This window comes from Toxorhynchites rutilus, chromosome 1 (assembly GCF_029784135.1).
Source record: "Toxorhynchites rutilus septentrionalis strain SRP chromosome 1, ASM2978413v1, whole genome shotgun sequence".
Classification (NCBI taxonomy): Eukaryota; Metazoa; Arthropoda; class Insecta; order Diptera; family Culicidae; genus Toxorhynchites; species Toxorhynchites rutilus.
In genome coordinates, this window is record NC_073744.1 from 71206887 (window position 1) to 71231704 (window position 24818).

At 38.4% G+C, this 24818-nt stretch overlaps 1 protein-coding gene across 2 annotated transcripts in view; it reads left to right on the top strand.

The window, feature by feature from the left end:
- Nucleotides 1–24818, top strand: part of LOC129765470 (probable serine/threonine-protein kinase DDB_G0278901) — a 235446-nt gene that overhangs the window by 31806 nt on the left and 178822 nt on the right. For both annotated transcript variants that reach the window (XM_055765833.1, XM_055765841.1), the window contains one exon: nucleotides 4142–4782. In XM_055765833.1, coding sequence (XP_055621808.1) covers nucleotides 4606–4782 — 177 coding nt within the window. In that variant the 5' untranslated portion in view covers nucleotides 4142–4605. The remainder of the gene's footprint in view (nucleotides 1–4141; nucleotides 4783–24818) is intronic.

Consider the following 24818-nt stretch of genomic DNA (forward strand, 5'->3'; position numbering starts at 1 on the left):
TAGGTTCAGATTCCAGATTTTGAAGCCAAATTTAGATTCCAAATTTTGTTTACAGATTCATATTTCAAATTTTGATTCGATGATGATGATGATGGTCCCGCCTCCTTCCCCTATAGAGGTTTGAGCGAGACGAGTTATCTAAAAGATAATTTGTTTTTCTCCGCATTGAAACTAGTTTACCAGAAAAAATACTAAATGATTTTATGTGCTGATTATTCAAACTGAGACCTCACGTCCATACTCAAGACTCATATCCTGATCTAAATTTCAGATTCATATTCGGAATCAGATTGCACGTTCCGAGTTCCTGTTTCAGATTCAGATTTAGATTTAAGTTACAAATTTCTAGATTTCACGTTCATATTCCACAATTGGATTCCAGATTCCGATCTCACATTCATATTCCAGATTCAATTTTCAGTTTGAGATTCCACGTCCATATCGCAAATTCAGATTTCAGGTTCACGTTTTAGATTGGGATCTCAGATTCCAGATTTAGATGCCTCGTTCATAGCCTAGATTTAGATTTTTGGTTCAGATTGCAGATCCCGATTCAGATCTCACATATTCCAAATTACGATTCCACGTTCATATTCCAGATTTAGATTCCAGAGTGAGATTCCATATTTAGATTCCCGATTCAGATTCCAGATTTAGATTCTACGTTCATATTCCGGATTTAAGTTACATATATATTCCAGATTCAGATCGCAGATTCACATTCCACATTTAGATTTCAGATACAGAAACCAGTTACAGATTCCATATTTCAGATTCAGTTTCCACATTCATTTTTCAAATTCAGATCCCAGATTTATATTCCACGCTCATATTCCACATTTGGATTCTTGATTTCGATTTCATATTCATATTCTAGATTTAGACTCCAGATACAGAATCAAGATTCAGATTCTAGGATCATATTCCAGATTTAAATTCCAAATTTAGATCTCAGATCCAAATTTACGAAAGTTTCAAATTCAGATTCAAGATTGTGATCCCAGACTTCGATTCCAGCTTACAATTCAGACTCGGAATCTAGATTCAGATTCCAGGTTTATTGTTCAGATTTCAGATTCATAATAGGGTTCCCGATTACATGTGAGAGGCTTAGAATGAAAGGGGTGTAAGTGATTTGATCGATTTCTCTTCATCAACTTTTTCTTTAGTTAATCACTGAACTTCAAAAACGTTCCAATTTGAGTGTGCTATAGAATCCGATAGATAGGGTTCTGACCTATCTTCCACATTGTCAAATACAGCTGGGAATGGGTTTGCAGCTCAGTTATAACCGAAAGAGAGAACCAATGTAGAGAAATCGATGATGTCACTAATCTTCCTAAAGGGTGTGTCACATCAAATTGCATCACGGAAAAAACGCTGTAGAAATTCGCCCAGTAGACCGATCCTTTTGAAAATTTTAGACAGTAAAATAAAAACTATTAAACAACTTTTGGCATTTTCTTTTTATTCATACTTCGAGCCCAAGCCCGTATGCTCGCACCTTCCTCTTTACCCCGTCCATAAGGTTCTGTACAACGTCAGGTTGTAAGTTTTTTGAACAGAAATCCATTTTCTCTTGAAGTCCGCCTCCGATTTGACATCTTTTGGGTTCTTCCGGAGGGCCTGCTTCATAATCGCCCAATATTTCTCTATTGGGCGAAGCTCCGGCGCGTTGGGCGGGTTCATTTCCTTTGGCACGAAGGTGACCCCGTTGGCTTCGTACCACTCCAACACGTCCTTTGAATAGTGGCACGAAGCGAGATCCGGCCAAAAGATGGTCGGGTCCTCGTGCTGCTTCAATAGTGGTAGTAAGTGCTTCTGTAGGCACTCCTTAAGGTAAACCTGCCCGTTTACCGTGCCGGTCATCACGAAGGGGGCGTTCCGCTTTCCCCAAGAGCAGATCGCTTGCCACACCATGTACTTTTTGGCAAACTTGGATAGTTTCTACTTGCGAATCTCCTCCGGAACGCTGAATTTGTCCTCTGCGGAGAAGAACAATAGGCCCGGCAGCTGACGAAAGTCCGCTTTGACGTAGGTTTCGTCGTCAATTACCAGGCAATGCGACTTCGTCAGCATTTCGGTGTACAGCTTTCGGGCTCGCGTCTTCCCCACCATGTTTTGCCTTTCGTCGCGGTTAGGAGCCTTCTGAACCTTGTTTGTACGCAGGCCCTCCCGCTACTTGGTCCGCTGGACGAATTAGCTTGACAAATTCAGCTTATTGGCGACATCCCGGACCGAACTTCTCGGATCACGTCTAAACTGCTTAACTACGCGCTTGTGATCTTTTTCACTGACGGAGCATCCATTTTTGCCGTTCCTCACCTTCCGGTCGATGGTTAGGTTCTCGAAGTATCGTTTTAGTACTCTGCTGACCGTGGATTGGGCGATTCCCACCATCTTACCGATGTCCCGATGTGACAACTCCGGATTCTTGAAATGAGTGCACAGGATTAATTCACGACGCTCTTTTTCGTTTGACGACATTTTTCCAAATTTACGAAAAATTGACGTGATATATACACTCTTATCTGATTATAAGCGAAAGCTGAAGATATAATTCCTAAAAATTAAATTTCTACAGCGTTTTTTCCGTGATGCAATTTGATGTGACACACCCTTTAATCTACCTATAAAAATTACCTTTTGCAATAAAATTCCTAGTACTTCTACCAAAACTCATTATAATATCAGATTATTTTCAGACACAATTCTCGTTCAACATTTTTCAACCTTGCTTTCAACTTGCAAATAACATGTTTCTCCGTTACATGGAATAAATGTTTGATACAGAAAATATGAAGAACAAAGACATCCCTAAATCGAACAATTCCTTCCTGGAGTTTTGCTCTTATCAACACATACGGCGATCCATTTTTATTTATATAGATAGAAGAAGACACAGGAGTGCGTTTTATCACATTAAAATCCATTCCCACTTTCGAACAAAGGTCGATTTCGTTCGAGTTTTCCGAAAATTTTCAATTGTCATGTTTCGTTGGAATATGTTTGGTTGAAATATGTGTTTTATTTTTATGGGACCACCTCTCCATTCCAGAAGAGGGAGGGGTGTCATACCATCATAGAAACATTTCTCGTACCCAAAAACCCTCACATCCCAGATTTGGCTCAATTTGCTGATTATTTCTCGAGGTATGCTGTAGTTTGTGTTGTATTTGTATAGCAGCACCCCCTTAGAAAGGGGGGGAGGAATGTCTATCCACCATAGAAACATTTATTGCACCCTAAAACCTTCACATGCTAACTTTGGTTCTGTTTGCGTGATTAGTTCTTGAGTTATGCAGATATTTATGCTTCCCTTTGAGAGGGTGAGGAGTGTCTAACCACCATAGAAACATTTTATGCACCTTAAAACCTTCACATGCCAAATTTGGATCCATTTACTTGATTAGTTTTCGAGTTATACAGAAATGCGTGTTTCATTTGTGTGGCAGCCCCCCCATTTGAGAAGGGGGAGGAGTGTCTAACCACCATAGAAACATTTTAGGCACCCTAAACCTTCACATGCCAACTTTGGTTTCGCTCGCTTGATAGATTCCCGAGTAATGCAAAAATTCGTGTTTCATTATATATATATATATATATATAAATATATATATATATATATATATATATATATATATATATATATATATATATATATATTGATTTGTACGGTAGCACCAACCTCGAAGCCTTCGAAGGCAATTATGTTGAATAAACATTTACACTATATTGCAAGTTTGTACATCATTAAAATTTAACATAAAAATGTAATACAGAGGTTTCCATCTTTCCCACCCAGTCCATCTTTCCCGACCTTGCACTATAACGACGAACCTTATGCATCAACAGCAACCTTTTGTTACTTTTTGTGTCCGAAACACTCGATGCTTTAGGAATTTTTGATTCCCTCCTATCTTATCGCTTCGTTGCTGTTGACGTAGTAGATGGTTCATCAATTGAGCACGCCAACATTGATGAGCCATTGATAAAAGTTCGAAACAATTGAACTCTCATTGACGTAAACATGAGCTCTTGTTTCACGTTACTGAATTGATAGCGAATCGGAATTTTTGCCGCGTGATCAAACTGTCCGGTTTATTTTTACTAATTGCTGTTTTTCCTATTCTGATTTCAGGAACTACTAGGGTATCGAATATTGCCCAATTTTATTACAAGTTTGTGCTTGTGTCAATTCTCGCTGGATCAGTTGCCAAAGACCCCACTTTCGAATGGTGGGCGCGAAGAGTTAAGTGCAGTGTCAAAAGTGATGTGATAATATTGTTGGAAAGCCTCGGCAAAGCGCGCAGATTGAAGAGAGCAGTTACAGTAACCGTCTCATCATCACCGCGAAAGGTGTCGAATTTCAACCGACAAATATTTTGTACCGCAAAACGAAGCGTTTGAACGACGGTGAACCCTACAGAAGACCCCCCCCCACTCCTACTTCCAACCAAACGCAAGTGAGTGTCGGCAAGTGACAAGTTGTTTGTTTGGGTGGTAGTGAGCGATGAGTGATCGGCCGGGAAGGCAAGAGAAGAAAGTGCATGAAAATTTGGTTTCTGACCTGTTGTTTGCTGGAGTAATCGTGAGCTGATAACGATGAACGTGGGACAACATAGCGGTCCTGGGCCGCCACTGAATCGTAGCGGTTGCTCGGATCGCTCGGTTACTGGCCCCTCCTGTCGGGCACTGCGTACGGCCGTGTCCGCTCTCTACTGTTTGGATGACTTCGTTCGGGAGAAGATTGGCGAGGGATTCTTCTCGGAGGTGTTCAAGGTAGGTCACCGATAAATACCCGCAATGGCGCTGCAGTCAATCAGTTAATTTAACTTTCCCAAAATCGATCAACCGAGACAATGCGGCTGCTGCCTGCCTGAATTTGCGCATCGAAATACGAGCGCGCAATTGTCACACGAAATGGAAATAGGCATTTAATAATTTTCCCCTTCAATTGGCGTAACTGAGTGCAATTAATTTTTGCCGCTTCGCAATAATTGAAAACTTGTCAAACTGTAAATACCGAGGAAAGCAATTGAACCAAAAAAACAGTAATTTAAGACTAGATTCGAGGTGGAGGCGCGCGCTGCTTGGTTGGAAATCGATACGTACCGATAGCTTTCTAGAGCTTTGGCCAATTTTCCTCGCCCTTAAAGCAGCAGCAGCAGCGGTTGTGATCAGCGTTTCGTGAAGATTCGTGATGGCCGCTGGCCGAGGGCCGAGGGAAATCGATTCTCTTCCGCTTCTTTTCTAGTGACGCGCACATTTCGTTTTCTAGCTTGGAAAGCGAAAATAATATATAAATTTTAATCGCTTTCATTAACTATCCTCGTTCCGTTGTTTCACGACCGGGTTCGGTCATTCTCGCGATTGATTACAATATGAATCGGTTGGGGTTAGGGGGAAGTGGTAGACTCATTGAGTTATAAAAAAAAACGTTACTGGTTCCCAACATAACGGGTGTTGCGTGTTGTGTGTCTTTCCGAGCAGGAAGAAGATAAATTTTTGCTCGATTACTTTCATTTTTAGGCGGAGTGCTTTCGCTGAAAGAGTACACTGCGGCAATCGTTACGTAAAGCTCGGCGAATGGTTTGGGGGTGAGAACATTGACAATTTGGATTTCCGAATTGGATATTTTGGGAAATTGAAATGGAAAAAATCACTCAATTTTGTTACGCGGACAAAACAAATTGATATTTCATTCCATCCTTCAATGTACTCTGAATTGTGGCAGAGGTGGTTGGGTAACCTGAACAAGACCTTTAAACGCATCTCGCCTACCGGAGGCGTCTCAATATGTTCTAGAGCAGGGATTCTCAAACTATTTTAGACATAGACCCCTTTTCCAGAATGAAGTTTAAAAATTTGTTTAAAAATTTTGTTTTGTCTTATTCATACAAAATATTTACCAATTCATAAACTTTGCGGTTGGACGTGAGGAAACTCGACATCATTTTTTCATCCATAAATAGACATAAAACTGTGTAAATATCAAGTGTAATTAATAATTATTAATACAAATTACAACAATAATGCTAAAATATTAGTCTTTTCATAATAAGTTGATTCACGTAACACAACTTATACAATATCTTGTCGACTCCTGGGAAACCAATATCGAATATGTGAATCCCTGTTCTAGAGGAAGCTAACGTTCACGTTCTCTATTTGTTTATTTGTTTTTATGATTGGAGCAGACCCATGTGTCCTCATCTTTTTCTAGCTTACAATGGGCCTGGGTGGGTAAGTATGTAAAAAGTGTCATCAAACCTATGGCAAATATTTTAAAGGGTACCAAATGATTTAGGTTTTTTTTTCATCTCTATTTGATCCCCTGTCCTATGGTGAAAGAAGAAAAATGTATGCGGTTCGAAGAAAATATGTTATTTTTTGCTGGCTCTTATTTCTATTCAAATGTATTCGTACGTGTTTTTTCTGATATTTGTGATATTTTTCCAGAATTTTGAGATCGTTGTACGGTACAACAAATTTTGTAATTTTCTTGTTATTTTTATTTGACACTAGCTGAACCGGCAAACTTCGTCCCGCCCAAAATCGATTTTTTGTTATCAATATCTTCAACCATTTCTTACTAAGCGATCGTTCATGGGTCTAATCACAGAACTGTTCATTGATTGATATTCTAATTGACCCTTTACAATTTCCTTTTAGTATAAATTTTCTCGTCATTATAAATCAAATTCATTTCAGACACCATTAACGTTTAAGATTTTACAATCACTTGCAAAAAACATGTTTCTCCGTTACATGAATTGCATGTTTGATACAGAAAATATAGCAAAAAGAAGACATCTCAAACCTGTTTTGCGAGTTTTGCGCTTACCAACACATTCGGCGATTCATTTTGATTTATATAGATATAAGCTATGGGTGTGCGTTTTTTCATCTGAAAATCCATTTCCACTTTCGAACAAAGATGAACTTCGTGAGCGCATGCATCATAGAAACATTTATTGACTCCTAAAATCTCTATATACCTATCTTGATTCCATTTAGTTCTTAAGTTATGGTCTGATGGAATCCATCTTAAGGTGTAGTCATATCAAATATCTCTATTTAAAGTTTGATTTGCAGGTCATCCGGGAACCATTTTGATTATTCTAATGCGACTGAAATTGTGGCCCTTGAAACTTCCACCAATGTGCTAGTTTTGACGAATCGTGAAGTCCGACACGTCACATGATGGGATTTTTTATGTTGGTCATGAAGAGGTCACTTCCCTTAGAAACCAGATCTGGAACATATCCAGGCTACGTCAATGAGGACATATAGGCTTCAATTGGCTCACTGACTCCGCCTTTTCAACTGTTTCGAATAAATTATTCAGATCCATTCTTGCATCCAACTTTTTATCTTCGTTTAAACAACACTCAAAGATTCTCCGAACGCAGGATGAAAACGTAAACATACAGTATGGTTACTTCTAAAGCTGATTAATATAATGGTGCTGTTAGACTAGCGGATTTGGAGGTGCAGAGTTGCCTCGAGTTAAATTCAGGTTGTCGGATTAAGAAAAAAATGTTGTTTTCCGTGGTGTTATTTTCTTGTAAAATCGATTTTTTCTCACTTATTTCAATAATAATTGCAAATATTTTATCACTGTTTCAACTCGTAAAGTATCGGTTGGGTGTGAATTAAAATGTTTAGCGTTCATCATTATTGTTTTGATGTTTTGAAAATATGTTTCTTTACCATACTTAAAAATGGAAACGAAAATGCTCTGCCGAAAGACATTAAATTTTATGCAATTTAATAAGCCATTCGTTGGGAACCATTGACAAAAAAAAACCTTTAAATGATTATTGAAAATGTCATATGAATAAATTTATAAATTTAGTTACATAATTCCTCCAAAAAATCAAGATTCTTTTCACTAGTTCGTTTGATCAGTTTGCCCTCAAATCCAAATCTCAAAAAAAATCTTTTTTTTGCTGGTTTCGCGATCTTATAACATTTAATACGATTTTAATACATTTAAAAAAATGAAAACAAAAATGTATCGTTTAAATCGCCTTATCGATTTTTGGACTTTTCACAAATAATGGAAGTATTGGAAGATAAACGGCCTTGACATCACAAAAGCCATAAACATATAATTTTTCAAAGTTTCCGCCTAAGCACGATTTATTCCATTTAGAATCCAGTTTCAGTTTCCAGGTTCACATTCCAGATTTTGATTGAAGACTCTGAGGACATATTCATATTATTATATTCAGGATTTAGACATTTAGACATTTAGATTTAGATTCTAGATTGAGACCCCAGATAGTTCTGATCAAAAGTAAAATTTCCAAACGAGTCTATTCGTCGAAATGACAACCTTCTTCTTCTTCTTCTTTTTCTTCTTCTTGACAACCTACGGATAAGATAACCACAGATCAAGATTCCTGATTTGGATTCTGGATTTAGATTCACGTTAATATCTCAGATTTAGATTTCAGATTCAGATCTCAGATGTAGATGAGATTCCAGATTCAGATCTCAATTTTTTTTTCTAGATTTAGACTGCAGATGTAGATTCAAATTCCACATCCATATTCCAGATTTGGATTCCATATTCAATATCCAAGTGAATATTCCAGATTCATATTCCAGACATAGGTTTTAAATTCTTATTCCAGGTTTATGGTTTTATATATATATATATATATATATATATATATATATATATATATATATATATATATATATATATATATATATATATATATATATAAATATATATAAAACCATATCCAATATTTTTGTTACAGTCGCATCTTTTGATGCACTTTTGGAATGTCCCTCGGATGGATCATTAAGCAACACATTTTCAATTCAAGGTGGAGAGTTCTTATACACTTTTAACAACTGTGTAATCAATCGTTGATTGACTATTTGGATAACATTTTTTGATGCATAAAAACACTATATCTTCGTTGCTTTGGAAAACATCCATTAGCTCGGAATTATCCGGGATTTATAATGATATTTATGGCTTCATAATGGTTTGCAACCATTAACTTGTTGTGTCGACTGCGCCGGGCTCACCTATGTTGTGAAAGGCCAAAACATAAATGAGAGCAGTCAACATGTCGCCACTTGCATCATTATCGCTTTTCTGTTAGGCTTATACTCTTAGGAGCAGCTCGAAATTGATGATGAAAAACAAATAGATGAAAAGCATTTCCATTTTGGCGGCTGCATCAGGTCTTTGAAAATATATTGAAACATTAGTTGAAAAGATGATCTAGACGAAATCGTTCGTATGGAATTGAATTCCATAGTTACCTGAATATATTACTCTTTGCTCTTTTTTTTCAAACAACAATTACTGGTGAACAGGGTGAACAGGGTGTCGACTACATGGAAAAATTTTGAGAATCAGAGAATCTAAACAATATCGGGGAAAATAAGGGAATATCAGGGAATTTTCTCAACAATCAGGGAGAAATTGAACATGATTCTCAAGTCGTATTCCGTTTCCTACTACTACTTGTTACCTTTTGATTACTATATAATCTGATATAAACTCAAATTATTATGATTATTAGAATGGTATTGATCCAATAAAGGGATTCTGTTCCGTATATGTCTGTAAAATTGTTTTTAAAGTCATATGAAATCAAAACTGCAAAGAAGCAACAAACGGATATGAATGTCCGAGTTTGGGATGAAGAAGGGATACAGGTGGTGGTAACTCTTTACATGACGTCAGTGTTCTTTGGGCGATCTTGAACATTAGAGCTACTTACAGCTTTCAAATTAGGCCTTGGAAATACCACCGATAAAAAATCCTGACAAAAATTCGAGAATATTTTATCTACATTATTGGATTTTAGATGTATCAGTGGAACTTCAGCAGACTTGGCTCTGAAACTATATTGTGACATTTGGCTCACGGCTCACATTCCCGCAGGTTTCCTTACTATAATCTTGAAGATGAACAAATTGACCATTTTTGGAAGGGATAATTTTGCAGAGCTTTTTACCATCGTAAAAATGATGTGCTTAAGTGTTTTTAAGAAAACATACGTTTGAATATATTTTTAATATTAGAATAATATTTTTTTATTCGTTTTTTTTGCATGTTTTTTCTTTTTTTTTTGAATATAAAAGAGGGATTTGATTTTTGATTCATCCCCTTAAAGTCAGAAAATACCTTTCTCACATGAAAAAAATTTATTTATCCAGATTCTCTCAGGGGATGATAGACGATCATATTTGATGAAAAAAATCCTCCTACGCATATGTTCGAATTTCAACAATGACAGAGTTATAGAATTTTTTTTTTGTTTCGGACTCTGTTGTCACGAACTGGCTCTACATTACAAAGTACGCTACGGAAGACGATTCTGTTGCTTTTATTTGAAAGATGAGAAAATTTGATACAGATCATAGTAGTGGGACATCTAAATTGATGGATTTTAATAACATTTTAGAAATGAAAAACTTAAAAGTTAGTGATTTTTAATGTGTTATTATTAATGTCATCCTTATTTTTCTTATTGAACTGGATTGTATCTATCAATCAAATTGAAGCTCTCTAACCGCTCTACAATTTGTTCTTTGACACCCAACTTCTATCTATCTTAATTTGGCTGCAATATCAATATAATTAATTCCTGGTGAAAATTCAAGCAAAATCTCCAAAAATCACGATTTTACCCTACTGTACATGAATTAGCCACTTGAATTACACCTTGACGTTGAAACATTTACATTTCTTTTTGAAATAAGTCATATTTGAAACATAAAAAAAAAATTGTATATAATCGAGTCCGACCTGTATCACTATTACTATTACTATTACTATTACTATTACTATTACTATTACTATTACTATTACTATTACTATTACTATTACTATTACTATTACTATTACTATTACTATTACTATTACTATTACTATTACTATTACTATTACTATTACTATTACTATTACTATTACTATTACTATTACTATTACTATTACTATTACTATTACTATTACTATTACTATTACTATTACTATTACTATTACTATTACTATTACTATTACTATTACTATTACTATTACTATTACTATTACTATTACTATTACTATTACTATTACTATTACTATTACTATTACTATTAAAAAGACGAACTGAGAGAAGTTGACCAGCCGACGCATCATGCATCAATCCCAACGGCAGTCCAATCGCAGACTACAAGAAAATTCATGAAGGTAACTATATTTATAGTGATTTTAATAGTATGCTTCCGAAGCAGATTCGGGTCAATAAGTAACAATAGTAGAATTTGTTTTTTTCTGTATTTTTCAGCTTAAAAATTATTTCAAAGAAGAAAATGCAATCCGTTCACCTATTGAAAACGTTTTTGTACGTCTGTTAAACTACGAAATTCCTCTTTTTTCCTCTTTTTTTATTTCCGGTGGTTAACTACGACTATTTTCGCGTTGGTATTGATGTATTGAAATTTTACTTTGCTGCTACTTCAGACGATCCTTCGGTAGGTACAATTTGGGCAAACACAAATTGGACCAATCAGAACATCGAATTTGGCGCGTTTAGATAATACTTGACATTTTACAGTTACATATTCAATTGTTTGTTTCATAATGAAAACTCTTATTGTATTTGCGATCTATCAATAAATGATCGAGTTAGAAGCTTTACACCCCATACCTTCCTGTCAAACGTAGTCTAACATTGAAAATGGTCGTAATTTCCGGTAATTTTGAACAGCATCCTTTACCACATGAAACAGTGAATGTCAGCAAAAAGTATACTGTAAACATAATTCTTACGTACATAGTCTGATTGGAATAACGTGGCGACATTCGCTTGGAAAGGAAAACAGGCATATCTAATACGCAAACAGGAACTCAATTGTCCACATGGTGTGGAATGTGCGGTCGTTCGGAACAACTTTAAGCAAACCAACAGTTCGCAAGCATACAGTTCCACGGTTGATCGCCCATTCCATTATTCGTTCACAAATAATTTCCTCTTTGGGTATTAAAATAGAACGGAGCACAATCCTGCAAAACACTTCCAACGGTGACGATAGATTGGAAAAGGAGTGAATGAAACATATGGCTCCAATTTCCGATGGAAACGATGATTTGCCATATTTGTGGTTGTGGTTCGGTGTTCAGTAGCTTCACATTTGTATTTTCGAAAGAATGGACCATCCCCTTGAAATAATCAGCAGCACTGTGAGCAGCGTATTTGAAATTGTAAATCGTCATTTCCTTCAAATTTTTCGACATCATCATATGGAGGATATTAAAAGATAGTTTTTTATTCCATATCAATGCCTCCATGTGTTCGTTTTGGGATGTATCTGCTCTGTTCTCTATAAAACATGCTGCGATATAAATTATGCCTCGCGCTGAATTGTTTAATCAATGTGAGAACAAGTCAGTGCATTGAAGTTGCTCGATAACACACATTACGCAACGTAATGCTTCACGGCAAGATAATCATACCCTGCAGTTAGCACTGCCTCGTAATCTCCGAACGGAAATTATTACCCGTGATGATCGTCGAAACTTGTGTGAAAATTACCGCATAAAACGAGCAAAAACAAAACGAAAATATCAGCGAACATTGATAAACTACGCGAACTGCTGCTGATGTGAATACGAAATTAGCGATTGAAGTGAACCGTGACCGGTTCCAGCTACCGACGAGATAACACGCCGCCCATTTCTACCACTATCTGCCATGCATTTCTCGGAGTAATTAAAAAGCTATGACATGCTGATAAGCGAGGTGGTCGCGCGAATAGGGACATAGCACATACACAGCCTCGCATCCTCAAGGCCAAGTGGTTCCGCATTAGTTATGAAATCGGATGTACATAACACCGCTGCTTACGAACGACCTTCACCGGGACGATCAACTACGATCGTCTCGCAAGCAGCCCACGCGTTAATGAACACATTAGGTACAGCTAAGCGTCAATCGGGGATTCGTTCAAACAACCACCAGCTCTTGGCGCACAGGGTCTCCGATTGATTAATGCTTAATTTATGCAAGATCTGCCCCATTCCTTCTTGTCTCTCTGGCTGCTGCCGTTTTGCTGCTGCTTCCTTCTGATCTGCCAAACAATCTGAAGATAGAAGACCGAACCACATTCGTACAGAGAGTCCTCCAACCCCTCCCTCGTCACGCCGATTCCCCATCACGTAGGGATTTCAAAGTCTCGCACGAGATTGCCGAGCTGCGTCATCGTCTCGTTGCACGCGCACTCTGAGGAAACTACCATCCCGATCGTGAACTTGATCTTCTAGTCAAGATCTCGCCGCCTTAGACCCACTCGATAGCGGAAAGCGTCCGCACAGCGCGTTGCTGTACTAAGGCCGAAAGGAGATCTGTTTTTATCGGACCCATGCCCCTTTCCCAGTATACACTCGCCTTTTTGTGCTGTTTTTATGCAAATCGGCGTGTGAGTTCGAAACATGAATCGAGCTCACTATTCAAATGAGATTGATCTTGATTGCGGGTAGATAACATCACTCGTGCTGAAGGGTACTGCGGGGATGGCACATTCGAAGTGTACTAAACGGCAAGAATGGGTTCAGTGGACGGATCATGGCGGGAATTGAACTCTGAGCTACGATCAGTTAGTTTAAGGATTACTCCGAGCTACTCGAGCTACTCGAACGGGGGCATACAACGACGAGTTATGGTAGCTTTAGGAAGGTGATCAGGGCGGTATGATTATTAGAGTTCAGGAAGGCTCACGGTTAAAACAACTTGATCTTTTAGCCAACTTTTTTGTTAGCCATAAAGGCGCTTTGAAAATTGAAGAAAGATAACTGTTATGCTTAAGAAATTCGCTGCTTGTAAGCTGGAGTGAGCCTAGAATAAAAATACGTTTTCGTGTTGATTTACAAGGGAATCCAACTCGAAAATCATTCGTCTCCGTAGAATGAAAATTACATTTTGTATTCTCGCCCGTTGCAAGGGCGGGTCTTAAGTAGTAAATGTTTCTCTTCTGCTTTGCTTGCACTAAGCACTCAAATTATATTTTAATCGTTCCTCACCTGATCGATATAATGTAAAAGATAGCCTACTTGGTTGTTTCTTCAAGTTGATTTGATTATTTTTATTTGTTATAGAGGCTTTGAACTACAAAGTTCATGTTAGCGAAACACGTTGCGCCCTGCGCGAATAGATGGGAATTCATAAGCTCTCATTTCAACGCTATTTTAATTTTTTTTTCTTTTCGGAAAGTATTTTTTTTCTAAAATGCAATGCAAAATGATACAAGGAACGAATTAAAGTTGAAATTTTCATCTAGAGCTCGACAGTTATTCTCCATTGTCTAGATTGTCTTCGTCAAATTTGTTACATAAAATGGTGCGTTGATTTTCATGTTGTCAAAAATAAGACGACCTAAATTTTAGGTTGTATTTAGAAGTAACAAACAAACCATTTTTCACAGCTCAAAGTTTTTATTATCTAGCTACAAAACCTTTGAATCAACCTAGTATGTAGTTTATTATTGTTTTTACAAAATTGTCATAATTTAATTGGAAGCGTGGACGAATTGAACAAGTGAAAGTTCGTCGAGTAAATAGACAAATTTAAACCAACAACGTACCAACAAGTGTATCTCACAATAAGATTGAAATACCTTAATGCTCTGTACCATTCGAACCCATTTCGAGCTCATAAATCGTAAGAAAACTGACGGTGGCGACTTTGAGACCTTTGAGGCAATTGGAGGGCTAGTAAAATAAGGCAGTGAGAGAACCGAAAACAATGTTTCCCTCATCATAATCACACCTTTCGAAGGTCGGGAGCCAGAGCTCTGCTTGTTTCCATTCCAGTCAACATAACTAAACCTACCGAAACTGAGCTGTAAATAGCCGCCATTGATTAACAATGGAAATCGCTGACCAGCAAAAAAAAGCTGTTGATTGTTATTACAAGAAATAAGGCAACAAAAAAATCGAGGAAAAGATGAAAAGATTTAGAGAAAGCAGAGCGAAAATAAAGAAACGGAAAAGTTTTACACAGCTCACTTAAAACGGTATTTTCCGTGTAGATTCACCACTACCGATGGGTAAAAATTGCGATAGCTGAACTGTATGCGCCCGCTTTTTTTTTATTCAGGTGCTACATGCCTTTCTAGGTCTCTCCAGTGGAGAAGCTGGCCAAAGGTGAGCATTCCGATAAGCGAGCGGTTCCAAGGGTGAACTTGGATGTTGTATGACGAGCCGCTGGGCTGGCTGGGATGGTTTGTGGAGGTTATGAATTAACCTAATAAAATGCTACTAGCTGTGTGCCGCCAATGACGTTTGCAATTCGACAAGGTCAACTCATTTTGTGATAAGGCACGCGTGTATGGTAATTTTGCGATAATGGCGGCTTGGGGAGCTTGTATGGGTCGGTAGAAACATAACAGGGTTACTCTGTTTTTTTAGAATCAGCTAATGTCGAATTAACACGTCTTTGATATGTGAGACTCGCTTGTGTTTTTTTGTCGGTGAATTGTTGCTTATAAGAGCAATTTGTTCTGTTGCCATCAGAATTATCTGTTTTGATGTCAGGGAAACAATGTTTTTGTTGCTTGTCGTGCAAGAGCGTGCGCTTTCTTAGCAGTTGACGTTTGCAGCTGCAATGCAGGGCAAAACGTTGTTGTTGTGTCGTTTCCGCCATTTGATTAATTGCTAGGTAAGATTTTGTTGCTCACAACAGACACGCTTGTTTTGACTTTAAGTAAAATTCTCAGACATGCTATGCTGGTTAAAGGCAATGATGAAGTCAAGCCAAATAACGAGGTTAAAGAAAAACGCGAAGAAATTTATTGATTTCAGTTTAGGTACACTATGTATGTTTCTTTTTCGATTCACTGAAAATGCCTGTATCGTGAATTTGAAATAAAACTACAATGCTTTCCATATTCTTTTCGTATCTTCTCCGGCGTCCTTACCTTGCTTCAGCTCAAAGAAAAATCGCTCAAATCGCTCATCCAGGCAGGCCATAATTTGTGATTAAAGAACCAAATCTGGCTCGTTCGAAGTTACGTAAATTGATACGTGTTATGTATATGATTTGCGTTACGGAAGGGGAGGGCGGCCCAAGATCCATATTTTAGGGTTACGTAATTTGTGCACTGTGCCTAACATGCAAACACATTAGTTGTCGTCGGTAAACATAAACGATACACAGAATTTCTGATCTCACCAAATACAGAGTATTGCATTACTGCTACAAGAATTGTTGTGTCTTTCAATCAGCAAAACAACATTTATGCGTTTTGCAACAGTTGATCGATTGGCATTTAGTATTTAACTACACTCTTCGGCCAATGATTCCTTCAATTCAACGTCTTTCATTTCTTGGATGGCTTTCCATATTATTTGGCCTCAATGTTGAATTATAATTTTTGATTTGTTGTGGGAGTCATATTCACACAGACAAAATATCACATGGTGTGGTTCAAAGATAAACATGATCCTTCGACGTTAGAACAAATATATATTTGTGTCCCCAAAGCCATTCATTCTATCTTCCTCTGAAACTTTTAAAGTTCGCTCAATGGAGACCGAAATAGTAGGAATTTGAGTAACAGACGACCATCCGAGAAATTCGTGCATGAAGTTTTATATTATAGCACTTTTATTGGTAGGTACTATAAACCATCATTCAATTTCAAGTATAGTAGAACCCCGATTATCCACGGAATTGAGTGGCAAGGTCATCTCGGATAACGCAATGAAGGATCAAAAATGGTGCAAACACGTAAAAAAGATATTTCAGCATGAAACTATGTTTTATCAATGCAGAAATAATTCAACTATCAATTTCTGAGATGGTATAGAGCAGTGGTCAGATAATGTGAAAGCCATGATCAAAATGAATGAGCAAGTGCCTACCACACTCTGACAAATTTCGGAAAGGCCTACGGGATAATTTCGGAATAATTCTCATCACGAATGGCATTGCTAACGTAGGACGACGAACTTATTGCGTTCAGTTCGCCTTCAACGCAATTATCACTTTCTATATTAACTAAGGAAGGAACGAAAACTTCAAATTAACTCTTCACTAGATTTTTTTCGATGGTTCTAAGGCGCATTTTTTGCAATTTCAAAAACAGATTCTAGTTTTGATATTAGGGTCCAACCTCAGCATACGGGGTTGGCTGATATCTGTCTAGAGTGAAACTCAAAATAGACAGAAAGCCACTTTAGTTAAATAATGTATTCTTCTTTTTTTATTTCTCTTTTGACGTAGAACTACGTCTTTCAGGAAGGGTGCCAAATCAGAAAACAGGTCACGTTTTTATGAAATAAAGTTAACGTTAATAACTATTTTCACTGTGAACGAATTCTCATGATTTGCATACCAATCGAATTGGAAATTCTCTAAGATTTGTTTGATATGCTATACATTACAATTCGCTAATCTCTAAACGGTTTGAATTCATGAAAACTGAAAGAATTTCCTTTTCCCATACATTTGTTCCGTCGATTTGTGTGCTAACTCTACCCGTATTTCGAATGCTTATATCTCGAACATTTCCTAATAGATCGGAAAGATGTTTGCATTAAAATTATATAAAATATTTCTACGCGTCTATCACAATTGACAAAATTTTGTTTTTCATAAGATGAAGAATTGAATAACTGCAGAATGTCAAGCGTTATTCAAACGTCCTAACTGCCATGTTTTGATTGGCCCGATTTACGGTTTCTCCAACACAGACTTCAAAATCGTTGTTCCTGTGGAAATCCGCTTTGCAAATATACATGCAATTTGGGTTTTTTTTTGTTCCCACCGAGCTGTGTTTCCCTAACACAGACTTCTAAATCAATGTGTCTGGGAGAGTCCGCTTTGTCGAAACATGGAAGTCGGGGGTATTTTTGTTCCTATTGAGCAGCCTGGGGGAACCCGCTTTGCAAATACATGCAAGTCGGGGGTATTTTTTGGAGTTGAGTACTTTTGTACTCGCTTGCCGTTGTGCAGACCGGACTATTTTTCCCTTAAACGTACTTTTAAACTGAGATGCCTAGGAAAATCTGTCTTTATTCTATCATATTTTCTATATCAAACATGTATTCCATGTAACGGAGAAACATGTTATTTACAAGTGGTTGAAAAATCTTGAACGAGAATTGTGTCTGAAAATAATCTGATATTATATTGATGAGTTTTGGTAGAAGTATTAGGATTTTTTTAGTAAAAGGTTAATTCAACGGGGTCGATTAGAAGATCAATCAATGAACAGTTCTGCGATTGGGCTCATGAATTTGCGCTTAGTAAGAAAACGTGAATGTTTGAAGGTATTGATAACAAAAAACAAATTTTGAGCGGGACGAAGTTTGCCGGGTCAGCTAGTGTAATATATTAATATATTATATATCTAGTATGTAAATCTACAGTCTGGTAGCGATATTCATATTATTCTCTATCAGTTTACCAGGCCAGGCCAGTTAGAAATCGTTCGAATTTGAAATAAAAGTTTATGCTACTGAAGTAGTAACAATAAAAAACAAAAAAAAAACTAAAAAGTTATTGGAAAAAATGCATTCTATAATAGTTTTCAAAGTGGTAAACAAGATGATTGCATAATAAAATTGCGTAGTTCTACGTCGAAAATGCGATCGTGTTCTAGATAAAACCTCTTAATTTTTATTTTTATTTTATAGAGGCTTTAAAGTTGAAAGTCGCTACGTTACATGCGCGAACCTCACCCTGATTATTACGGAATTCTCGGGAACATAGCAGTCGACAAGCCAGCGGACAAAAAGGAGAAACGAAGAACCTTAATGAATTCCCTGGCCTCCATCTGACATCATCCGTTGGGTGAAACATCAGGTCTACCTAAGCTGAGATATAGCCTGGGGAAGCATTCATCCCACCCATCCACCCATCTAAGAGATATTCTCCGACTCAGAATCTCAGAAAAAATTAAAAGTTTGCGTAGACAAACAATGAAGATGATAGAATTATTACTTCAGACACGATTCATCAGTCATCCAGCTAGTGAACAGACCGCAGTAGACCGCAGTGAGGCTCGAAAATGGCTTCTCTTAGGGTCACTAGTTAAGATTAAGTTTAGTAGTTTTAGTTTTCCGAATTGGTAAACTTAACAAACGCATACTTCATAGCATACCTTTATATCATTCCCCTATATTATTCATGGCTAATTCATTGCACCGAATGATTCCACTGAACTATGCGAGCGGTCGGCAAAGCAGCAAAATATTCAAATTAACTCTCAGCCTTAACATATGAAGTTGGCTGATCGCTGTCTAGAGTGTCACTAACAGAAAATGTGGCAGTGGTTTTCGTGACTAAGGAGCTGATGAGGATTGCGCTACGGAAGCGAACGTAACGCGTATCGAATTAATCTTTTCTGAACAGACGACTCGATGCTCGTGATGACAGTTTGATGGTGCGAATTCCGAACAATACTGCAGTATTCCATAATAAACCGAACTAGAGTGCAATACAAAATGCAATAACGAGCAGCAGTTGGAATTTGGTCGAATAAAGTAGGGCATCTATCAGCATAGAAATAACGTACAAAAAAGAGTACGATGTCATTTTGTTGTTCCTTCGGATGTTCGGATGAATTCTCAAATGATACGATGGCAAGCCTTCTCGCATACAAATTCGCCGAACTGTAATGAACTTTTTCGACAAATACCACAAGAATAGCTCAGGATTGGTGTGGGCTGTTCGAATCACCTTTGCTCGTAGATTCCGGTAATTTGTTCCACCTCTACGCCTGATTGTTTTCGTCCGATCCAACGTGAGAGTCTCATTGTAACGTTTGAGTACGGTATTCACAGTCGATTTTGGAAATTTCAGGAATTTTGCGATAATTCCTTCTGACCACATCGAGTTCTCATCGTGAGTGTGCAGAATTTGTTCCTGTCTTTCGCGTTCCATCGTCGATAACTTTTGAATGTGTCTTTCAATATTGATGAAATTTTCTCTACTGAATAAACAAACCATCCGAATCAAAATACTGTCAATATTTTCTCGATGTGATATTCAAACTGAAACACACTTTATGTAGCGGCGAGCTACAATTTTTTCGTACCACTGAGAATCAGCGTGCGTAAATCACTTGCTCGAAATACAAATGCAGCGTTTGGTTTACGGACACTGGGGAGAAGGAAGAAATTGCAACTTAAGCTCCACCCGTTGGCAATTCATTGCAGTGAGCGAGATTATAAAAGTCGTCAATTGCGATTTCTATTACATGGCCTCACTCCAGCCAGCGACCTGCCAACAAATATTCGTTATTCGTAGGATCGTTGTTTACATTCTTATTTTCGACAATTTATCTATGTTAATGAGTTAATCGTTTTAAATGCATCGTACGTCTGATTTAACTGATTTAACAGATCAGAAAAGAAACTGTAATCCAAAGTCATATGTTACCAAATGGTAACTCGCTCGCTTCGTGTCGCTTCTGATAAGCGACATTTTAATGGCACAAATTATACGTTCCATGGCGATAAAAGGGGACTAATGAGAGTTGGACGGCTCAGCCTGTGCAATAAGTACAAGGCTAGTCGAGTGGAAGACAAGCTTTAATAAGCACGCGAAGGACAATTATGGTGATATAAATTAAACCGATCAAATTGAAAGCGATCAAGATAACATTGTTACAATCCGCACAAATGAGAAATAAGCTCATTCGGGGGGCCTTTCTTTTGTCCACGAGGCATAAACCCGGATTATGATCGGAAAACCCCAAAAAATGATTTATCGGTGAAAGTGAAAGCAAGCCGTGGTTTACAAACTTTTTATGATTTGTTTTCTGACTACTGCACACTCTCCCCTTCAGCCCCTCGCTGTTTAAGCATAATTTTCACGCACCTCATCTTGCGGTTGTAATTACATTGTTGTGCTGAAAATGGACTGATAGTGGGAGCGAATGCAAAAAAAAGATAACGCTTTATCGTTTTGTTGGTATCACATACTAACACTCGTTTGGTGAGGGTATGTGATGTGATGAGATAGGGCGAGAAAAGGAAACAAACTTTCCTCACTGTGGTACATAATGGGGCTCACACAAATTACCAGCGCCTGTTGGTGTTGAGGAAAAACGCTAGCCAAAGAAATTCCGTGCCAAACAGAGTACACACGGTTCGCTATTTTTGTTTTGTGTTATCTTTCGACGTGGGTCGACGATGGTTTTTGTGGGTTTTTATGCTGTCAGATAAGATAAGAGAAATCGAACGTCCGATCGGAGCGTGTGTTTCGCTACAAGGTTTGTCCAGCAAATAGCAATGACCTTCACCATATTCTTAGGAATACATATACGAGACATTAAACAGAATCATGCGACAGATAGGGAGAACTCTTTATTTCAACCATACAATTCATCCATTTCATAACACCAGTCGGATGTAAACATTAACAAAACAACAAGCGCGTTTGTTAGTGTTTCGCATACATAACAGTGTCGACGCCCATAGTGGCGGCAAATTTTCGCGGTCAACGCCCCCTGCTGTCCCCGTGGCACTCACATGCTTCAGCTGAGGCCATCATGAGCAGCTACAAACGCGTGTGTGTCCTTCGCCGTGTGTTGTTTTCCTGCACTTCTATCTCGCTCACTTCCTGAGTCACCCCAAAAATGAGTGTAGCACATCATGAGTCGAATAAATCACCGCCCCGGGACAGATCCATATTTCAGGGAAGAAAATTAAAAGTCGGATAATGGCCGGCCAAGTATTTGGATGTTATAAATCGCCACAACCGGTGGACGTTTGGGAATGTTAAACAATGTTATGAGGTGTGTGCTGCGTATAGAATCAGAGTGAATTCGATGACAAGTATTTTGTTTCGTTTGAGGTTATTTTGGTAGCGCGCAAAAATACACTTGTTACCATTTACCATGGCTTTAAAAATACACACTAGACGGTAGTCATAACATAAAAAATTTGATTGGATATGTTATACATTTTTTGGTGTAGTGATACTTTTAATCCGAAATTATATCAAAGGGTTTCAGACGTATCGTCCAATGTTCAGTACGAGACTTGCGAATCGTCACACAGACCTCCTGGAGAACGCGTGTGTAGATCCAATGCACATGCTGTTGAAGACTTTGCAGGAATCATGGTAGGCGACTGCACAGCGACGCGAGAAATTTTGATTCGAAGAAGACACAATAATCTGGACTTCATCGTCGACACATACCGTTCATATGACGCTCTCCATCTTCTTTCCAACGTTCTTAACGTTCCTAACATTTCCAACGGTTGCCGTCTCAACGTAGTATTCTTACGTCATTTGATTTGTTGAGATTTCTATATCAAACAACACGCATCGATTGTATTTTGAGTAACAAGCTTTACAATATGTGTGACCACAGCACAAGTCAGGAAAAATTTCATTACCGAAAAATCCCCGGGACGAGACGGATATTGCTAAACATTGAACAGCGAGATCCCGCCACAGGTACTTCATTGATTATGGACACCATAACTCATTTCAAATTAATATTTATGAAAATGTGGTTAGATGAGATGAAGCAAACAAGAGAGTACCGTACAAAATATTTGATCTATGCAACAGAGTAATATATTCTCTGCAAATGGGGGAAAACCTCGAATTAAAACTGTGTCTGATAATGATTTCATATTATGGATATAGTTTAGGCGGAAATTTAGTTATTGTTCGATGCTGTTACCACAAACATGGTGATTTGGAATATTTGTCGGCTTGCATGGCAGATGTGATATGTACAAAGCGGTTTCCTAAAGATTTCACTAACGTACAATAACGACACGATCACAAATATTCACAAAGCAAACATTGACATTGACAATCACTGCACCCAAAATTGATTTTTAGCACATGTTTTGGTATCCTGATTTATTACATTAAATGAGTCTAAGAACAACAGAATATGCGCTACTCCCCAATACTCTTATATCATTTGTATAATAAAGGGTGTGTCACATCAAATTGCATCACGGAAAAAAACGCTGTAGAAATTCGCCCAGTAGACGATCGTTTTGAAAATTTTAGACAGTAAAATAAAAACTATTAAACAACTTTTGGCATTTTCTTTTTATTCATACTTCGAGCCCAAGCCCGTATGCTCGCACCTTCCTCTTTACCCCGTCCATAAGGTTCTGTACAACGTCAGGTTGTAGTTTTTTTTGAACAGAAATCCATTTTCTCTTGAAGTCCGCCTCCGATTTGACAACTTTTGGGTTCTTCCGGAGGGCCTGCTTCATAATCGCCCAATATTTCTCTATTGGGCGAAGCTCCGGCGCGTTGGGCGGGTTCATTTCCTTTGGCACGAAGGTGACCCCGTTGGCTTCGTACCACTCCAACACGTCCTTTGAATAGTGGCACGAAGCGAGATCCGGCCAGAAGATGGTCGGGCCCTCGTGCTGCTTCAATAGTGGTAGTAAGCGCTTCTGTAGGCACTCCTTAAGGTAAAGGTTCTGCTTGCGAATCTCCTCCGGAACGCTGAATTTGTCCTCTGCGGAGAAGAACAACAGGCCCGGCAGCTGACGAAAGTCCGCTTTGACGTAGGTTTCGTCGTCCATTACCAGGCAATGCGGCTTCGTCAGCATTTCGGTGTACAGCTTCCGGGCTCGCGTCTTCCCCACCATGTTTTGCCTTTCGTCGCGGTTAGGAGCCTTCTGAACCTTGTATGTACGCAGGCCCTCCCGCTGCTTGGTCCGCTGGACGAATGAACTTGACAAATTCAGCTTATTGGCGACATCCCGGACCGAACTTCTCGGATCACGTCTAAACTGCTTAACTACGCGCGTGTGATCTTTTTCACTGACGGAGCATCCATTTTTGCCGTTCTTCACCTTCCGGTCGATGGTTAGGTTCTCGAAGTATCGTTTTAGTACTCTGCTGACCGTGGATTGGACGATTCCCAGCATCTTACCGATGTCCCGATGTGACAACTCCGGATTCTCGAAATGAGTGCACAGGATTAATTCACGACGCTCTTTTTCGTTCGACGACATTTTTCCAAATTTACGAAAAATTTACAGTGAAGCATGGCCAACGTGATCTATACACTCTTATCTGATTATAAGCGAAAGCTGAAGATATAATTCCTAAATTAAATTTCTACAGCGTTTTTTCCGTGATGCAATTTGATGTGACACACCCTTTATATTAGGCTGTCAAAAAAGTCCTGCGGTATTTTTTTAAATTTTCATTTGTTCATAAAATTAGTTACAATCATCTGTTTTAAGTCAAATATGCGCCGTTTTGTTCGATGACTTGTTCCCAACGAGATGCCAACTTCATAATACCCCTGTTATAGAAGCTCGCTTCCTTATTGGCAAAAAACTCGGATAGCCAATTTTCACAGGCCTCTTTTGTGGCTAACTTCTGACTACCTAGCTCGTTCGTCATGGACAAAAACAGGTGGTAGTCACTTGGTGCAAGGTCTGGACTATACGGCGGATGCAAAAGAACCTCCCATCCGAGCTCCCGGAGCTTCTGGCGTGTCACCAAAGAAGTGTGTGGCCTGGCGTTGTCCTGATGGAAGACAATGCGGCCTCTGTTTATCAAAGATGGCCTCTTCTTCATGAGTGCTACCTTCAAGCGGTCCAGTTGTTGGCAGTACAGGTCCGAATTGAGCGTTTGGCCATAGGGAAGCAGCTCATAATAGATTATTCCTTGACAATCCCACCAAACACACAGCAGAACCTTCCTGGCCGTTAATGAGGGCTTGGCCACCGTCTAAGCCGCTTCAGCGGGCTTCGACCACGACCGTTTGCTCTTCACGTTGTCGTAAGTGACCCACTTTTCATCACCAGTCACCATCCGCTTCAGAAACGGGTCGATTTTGTTGCGATTCAG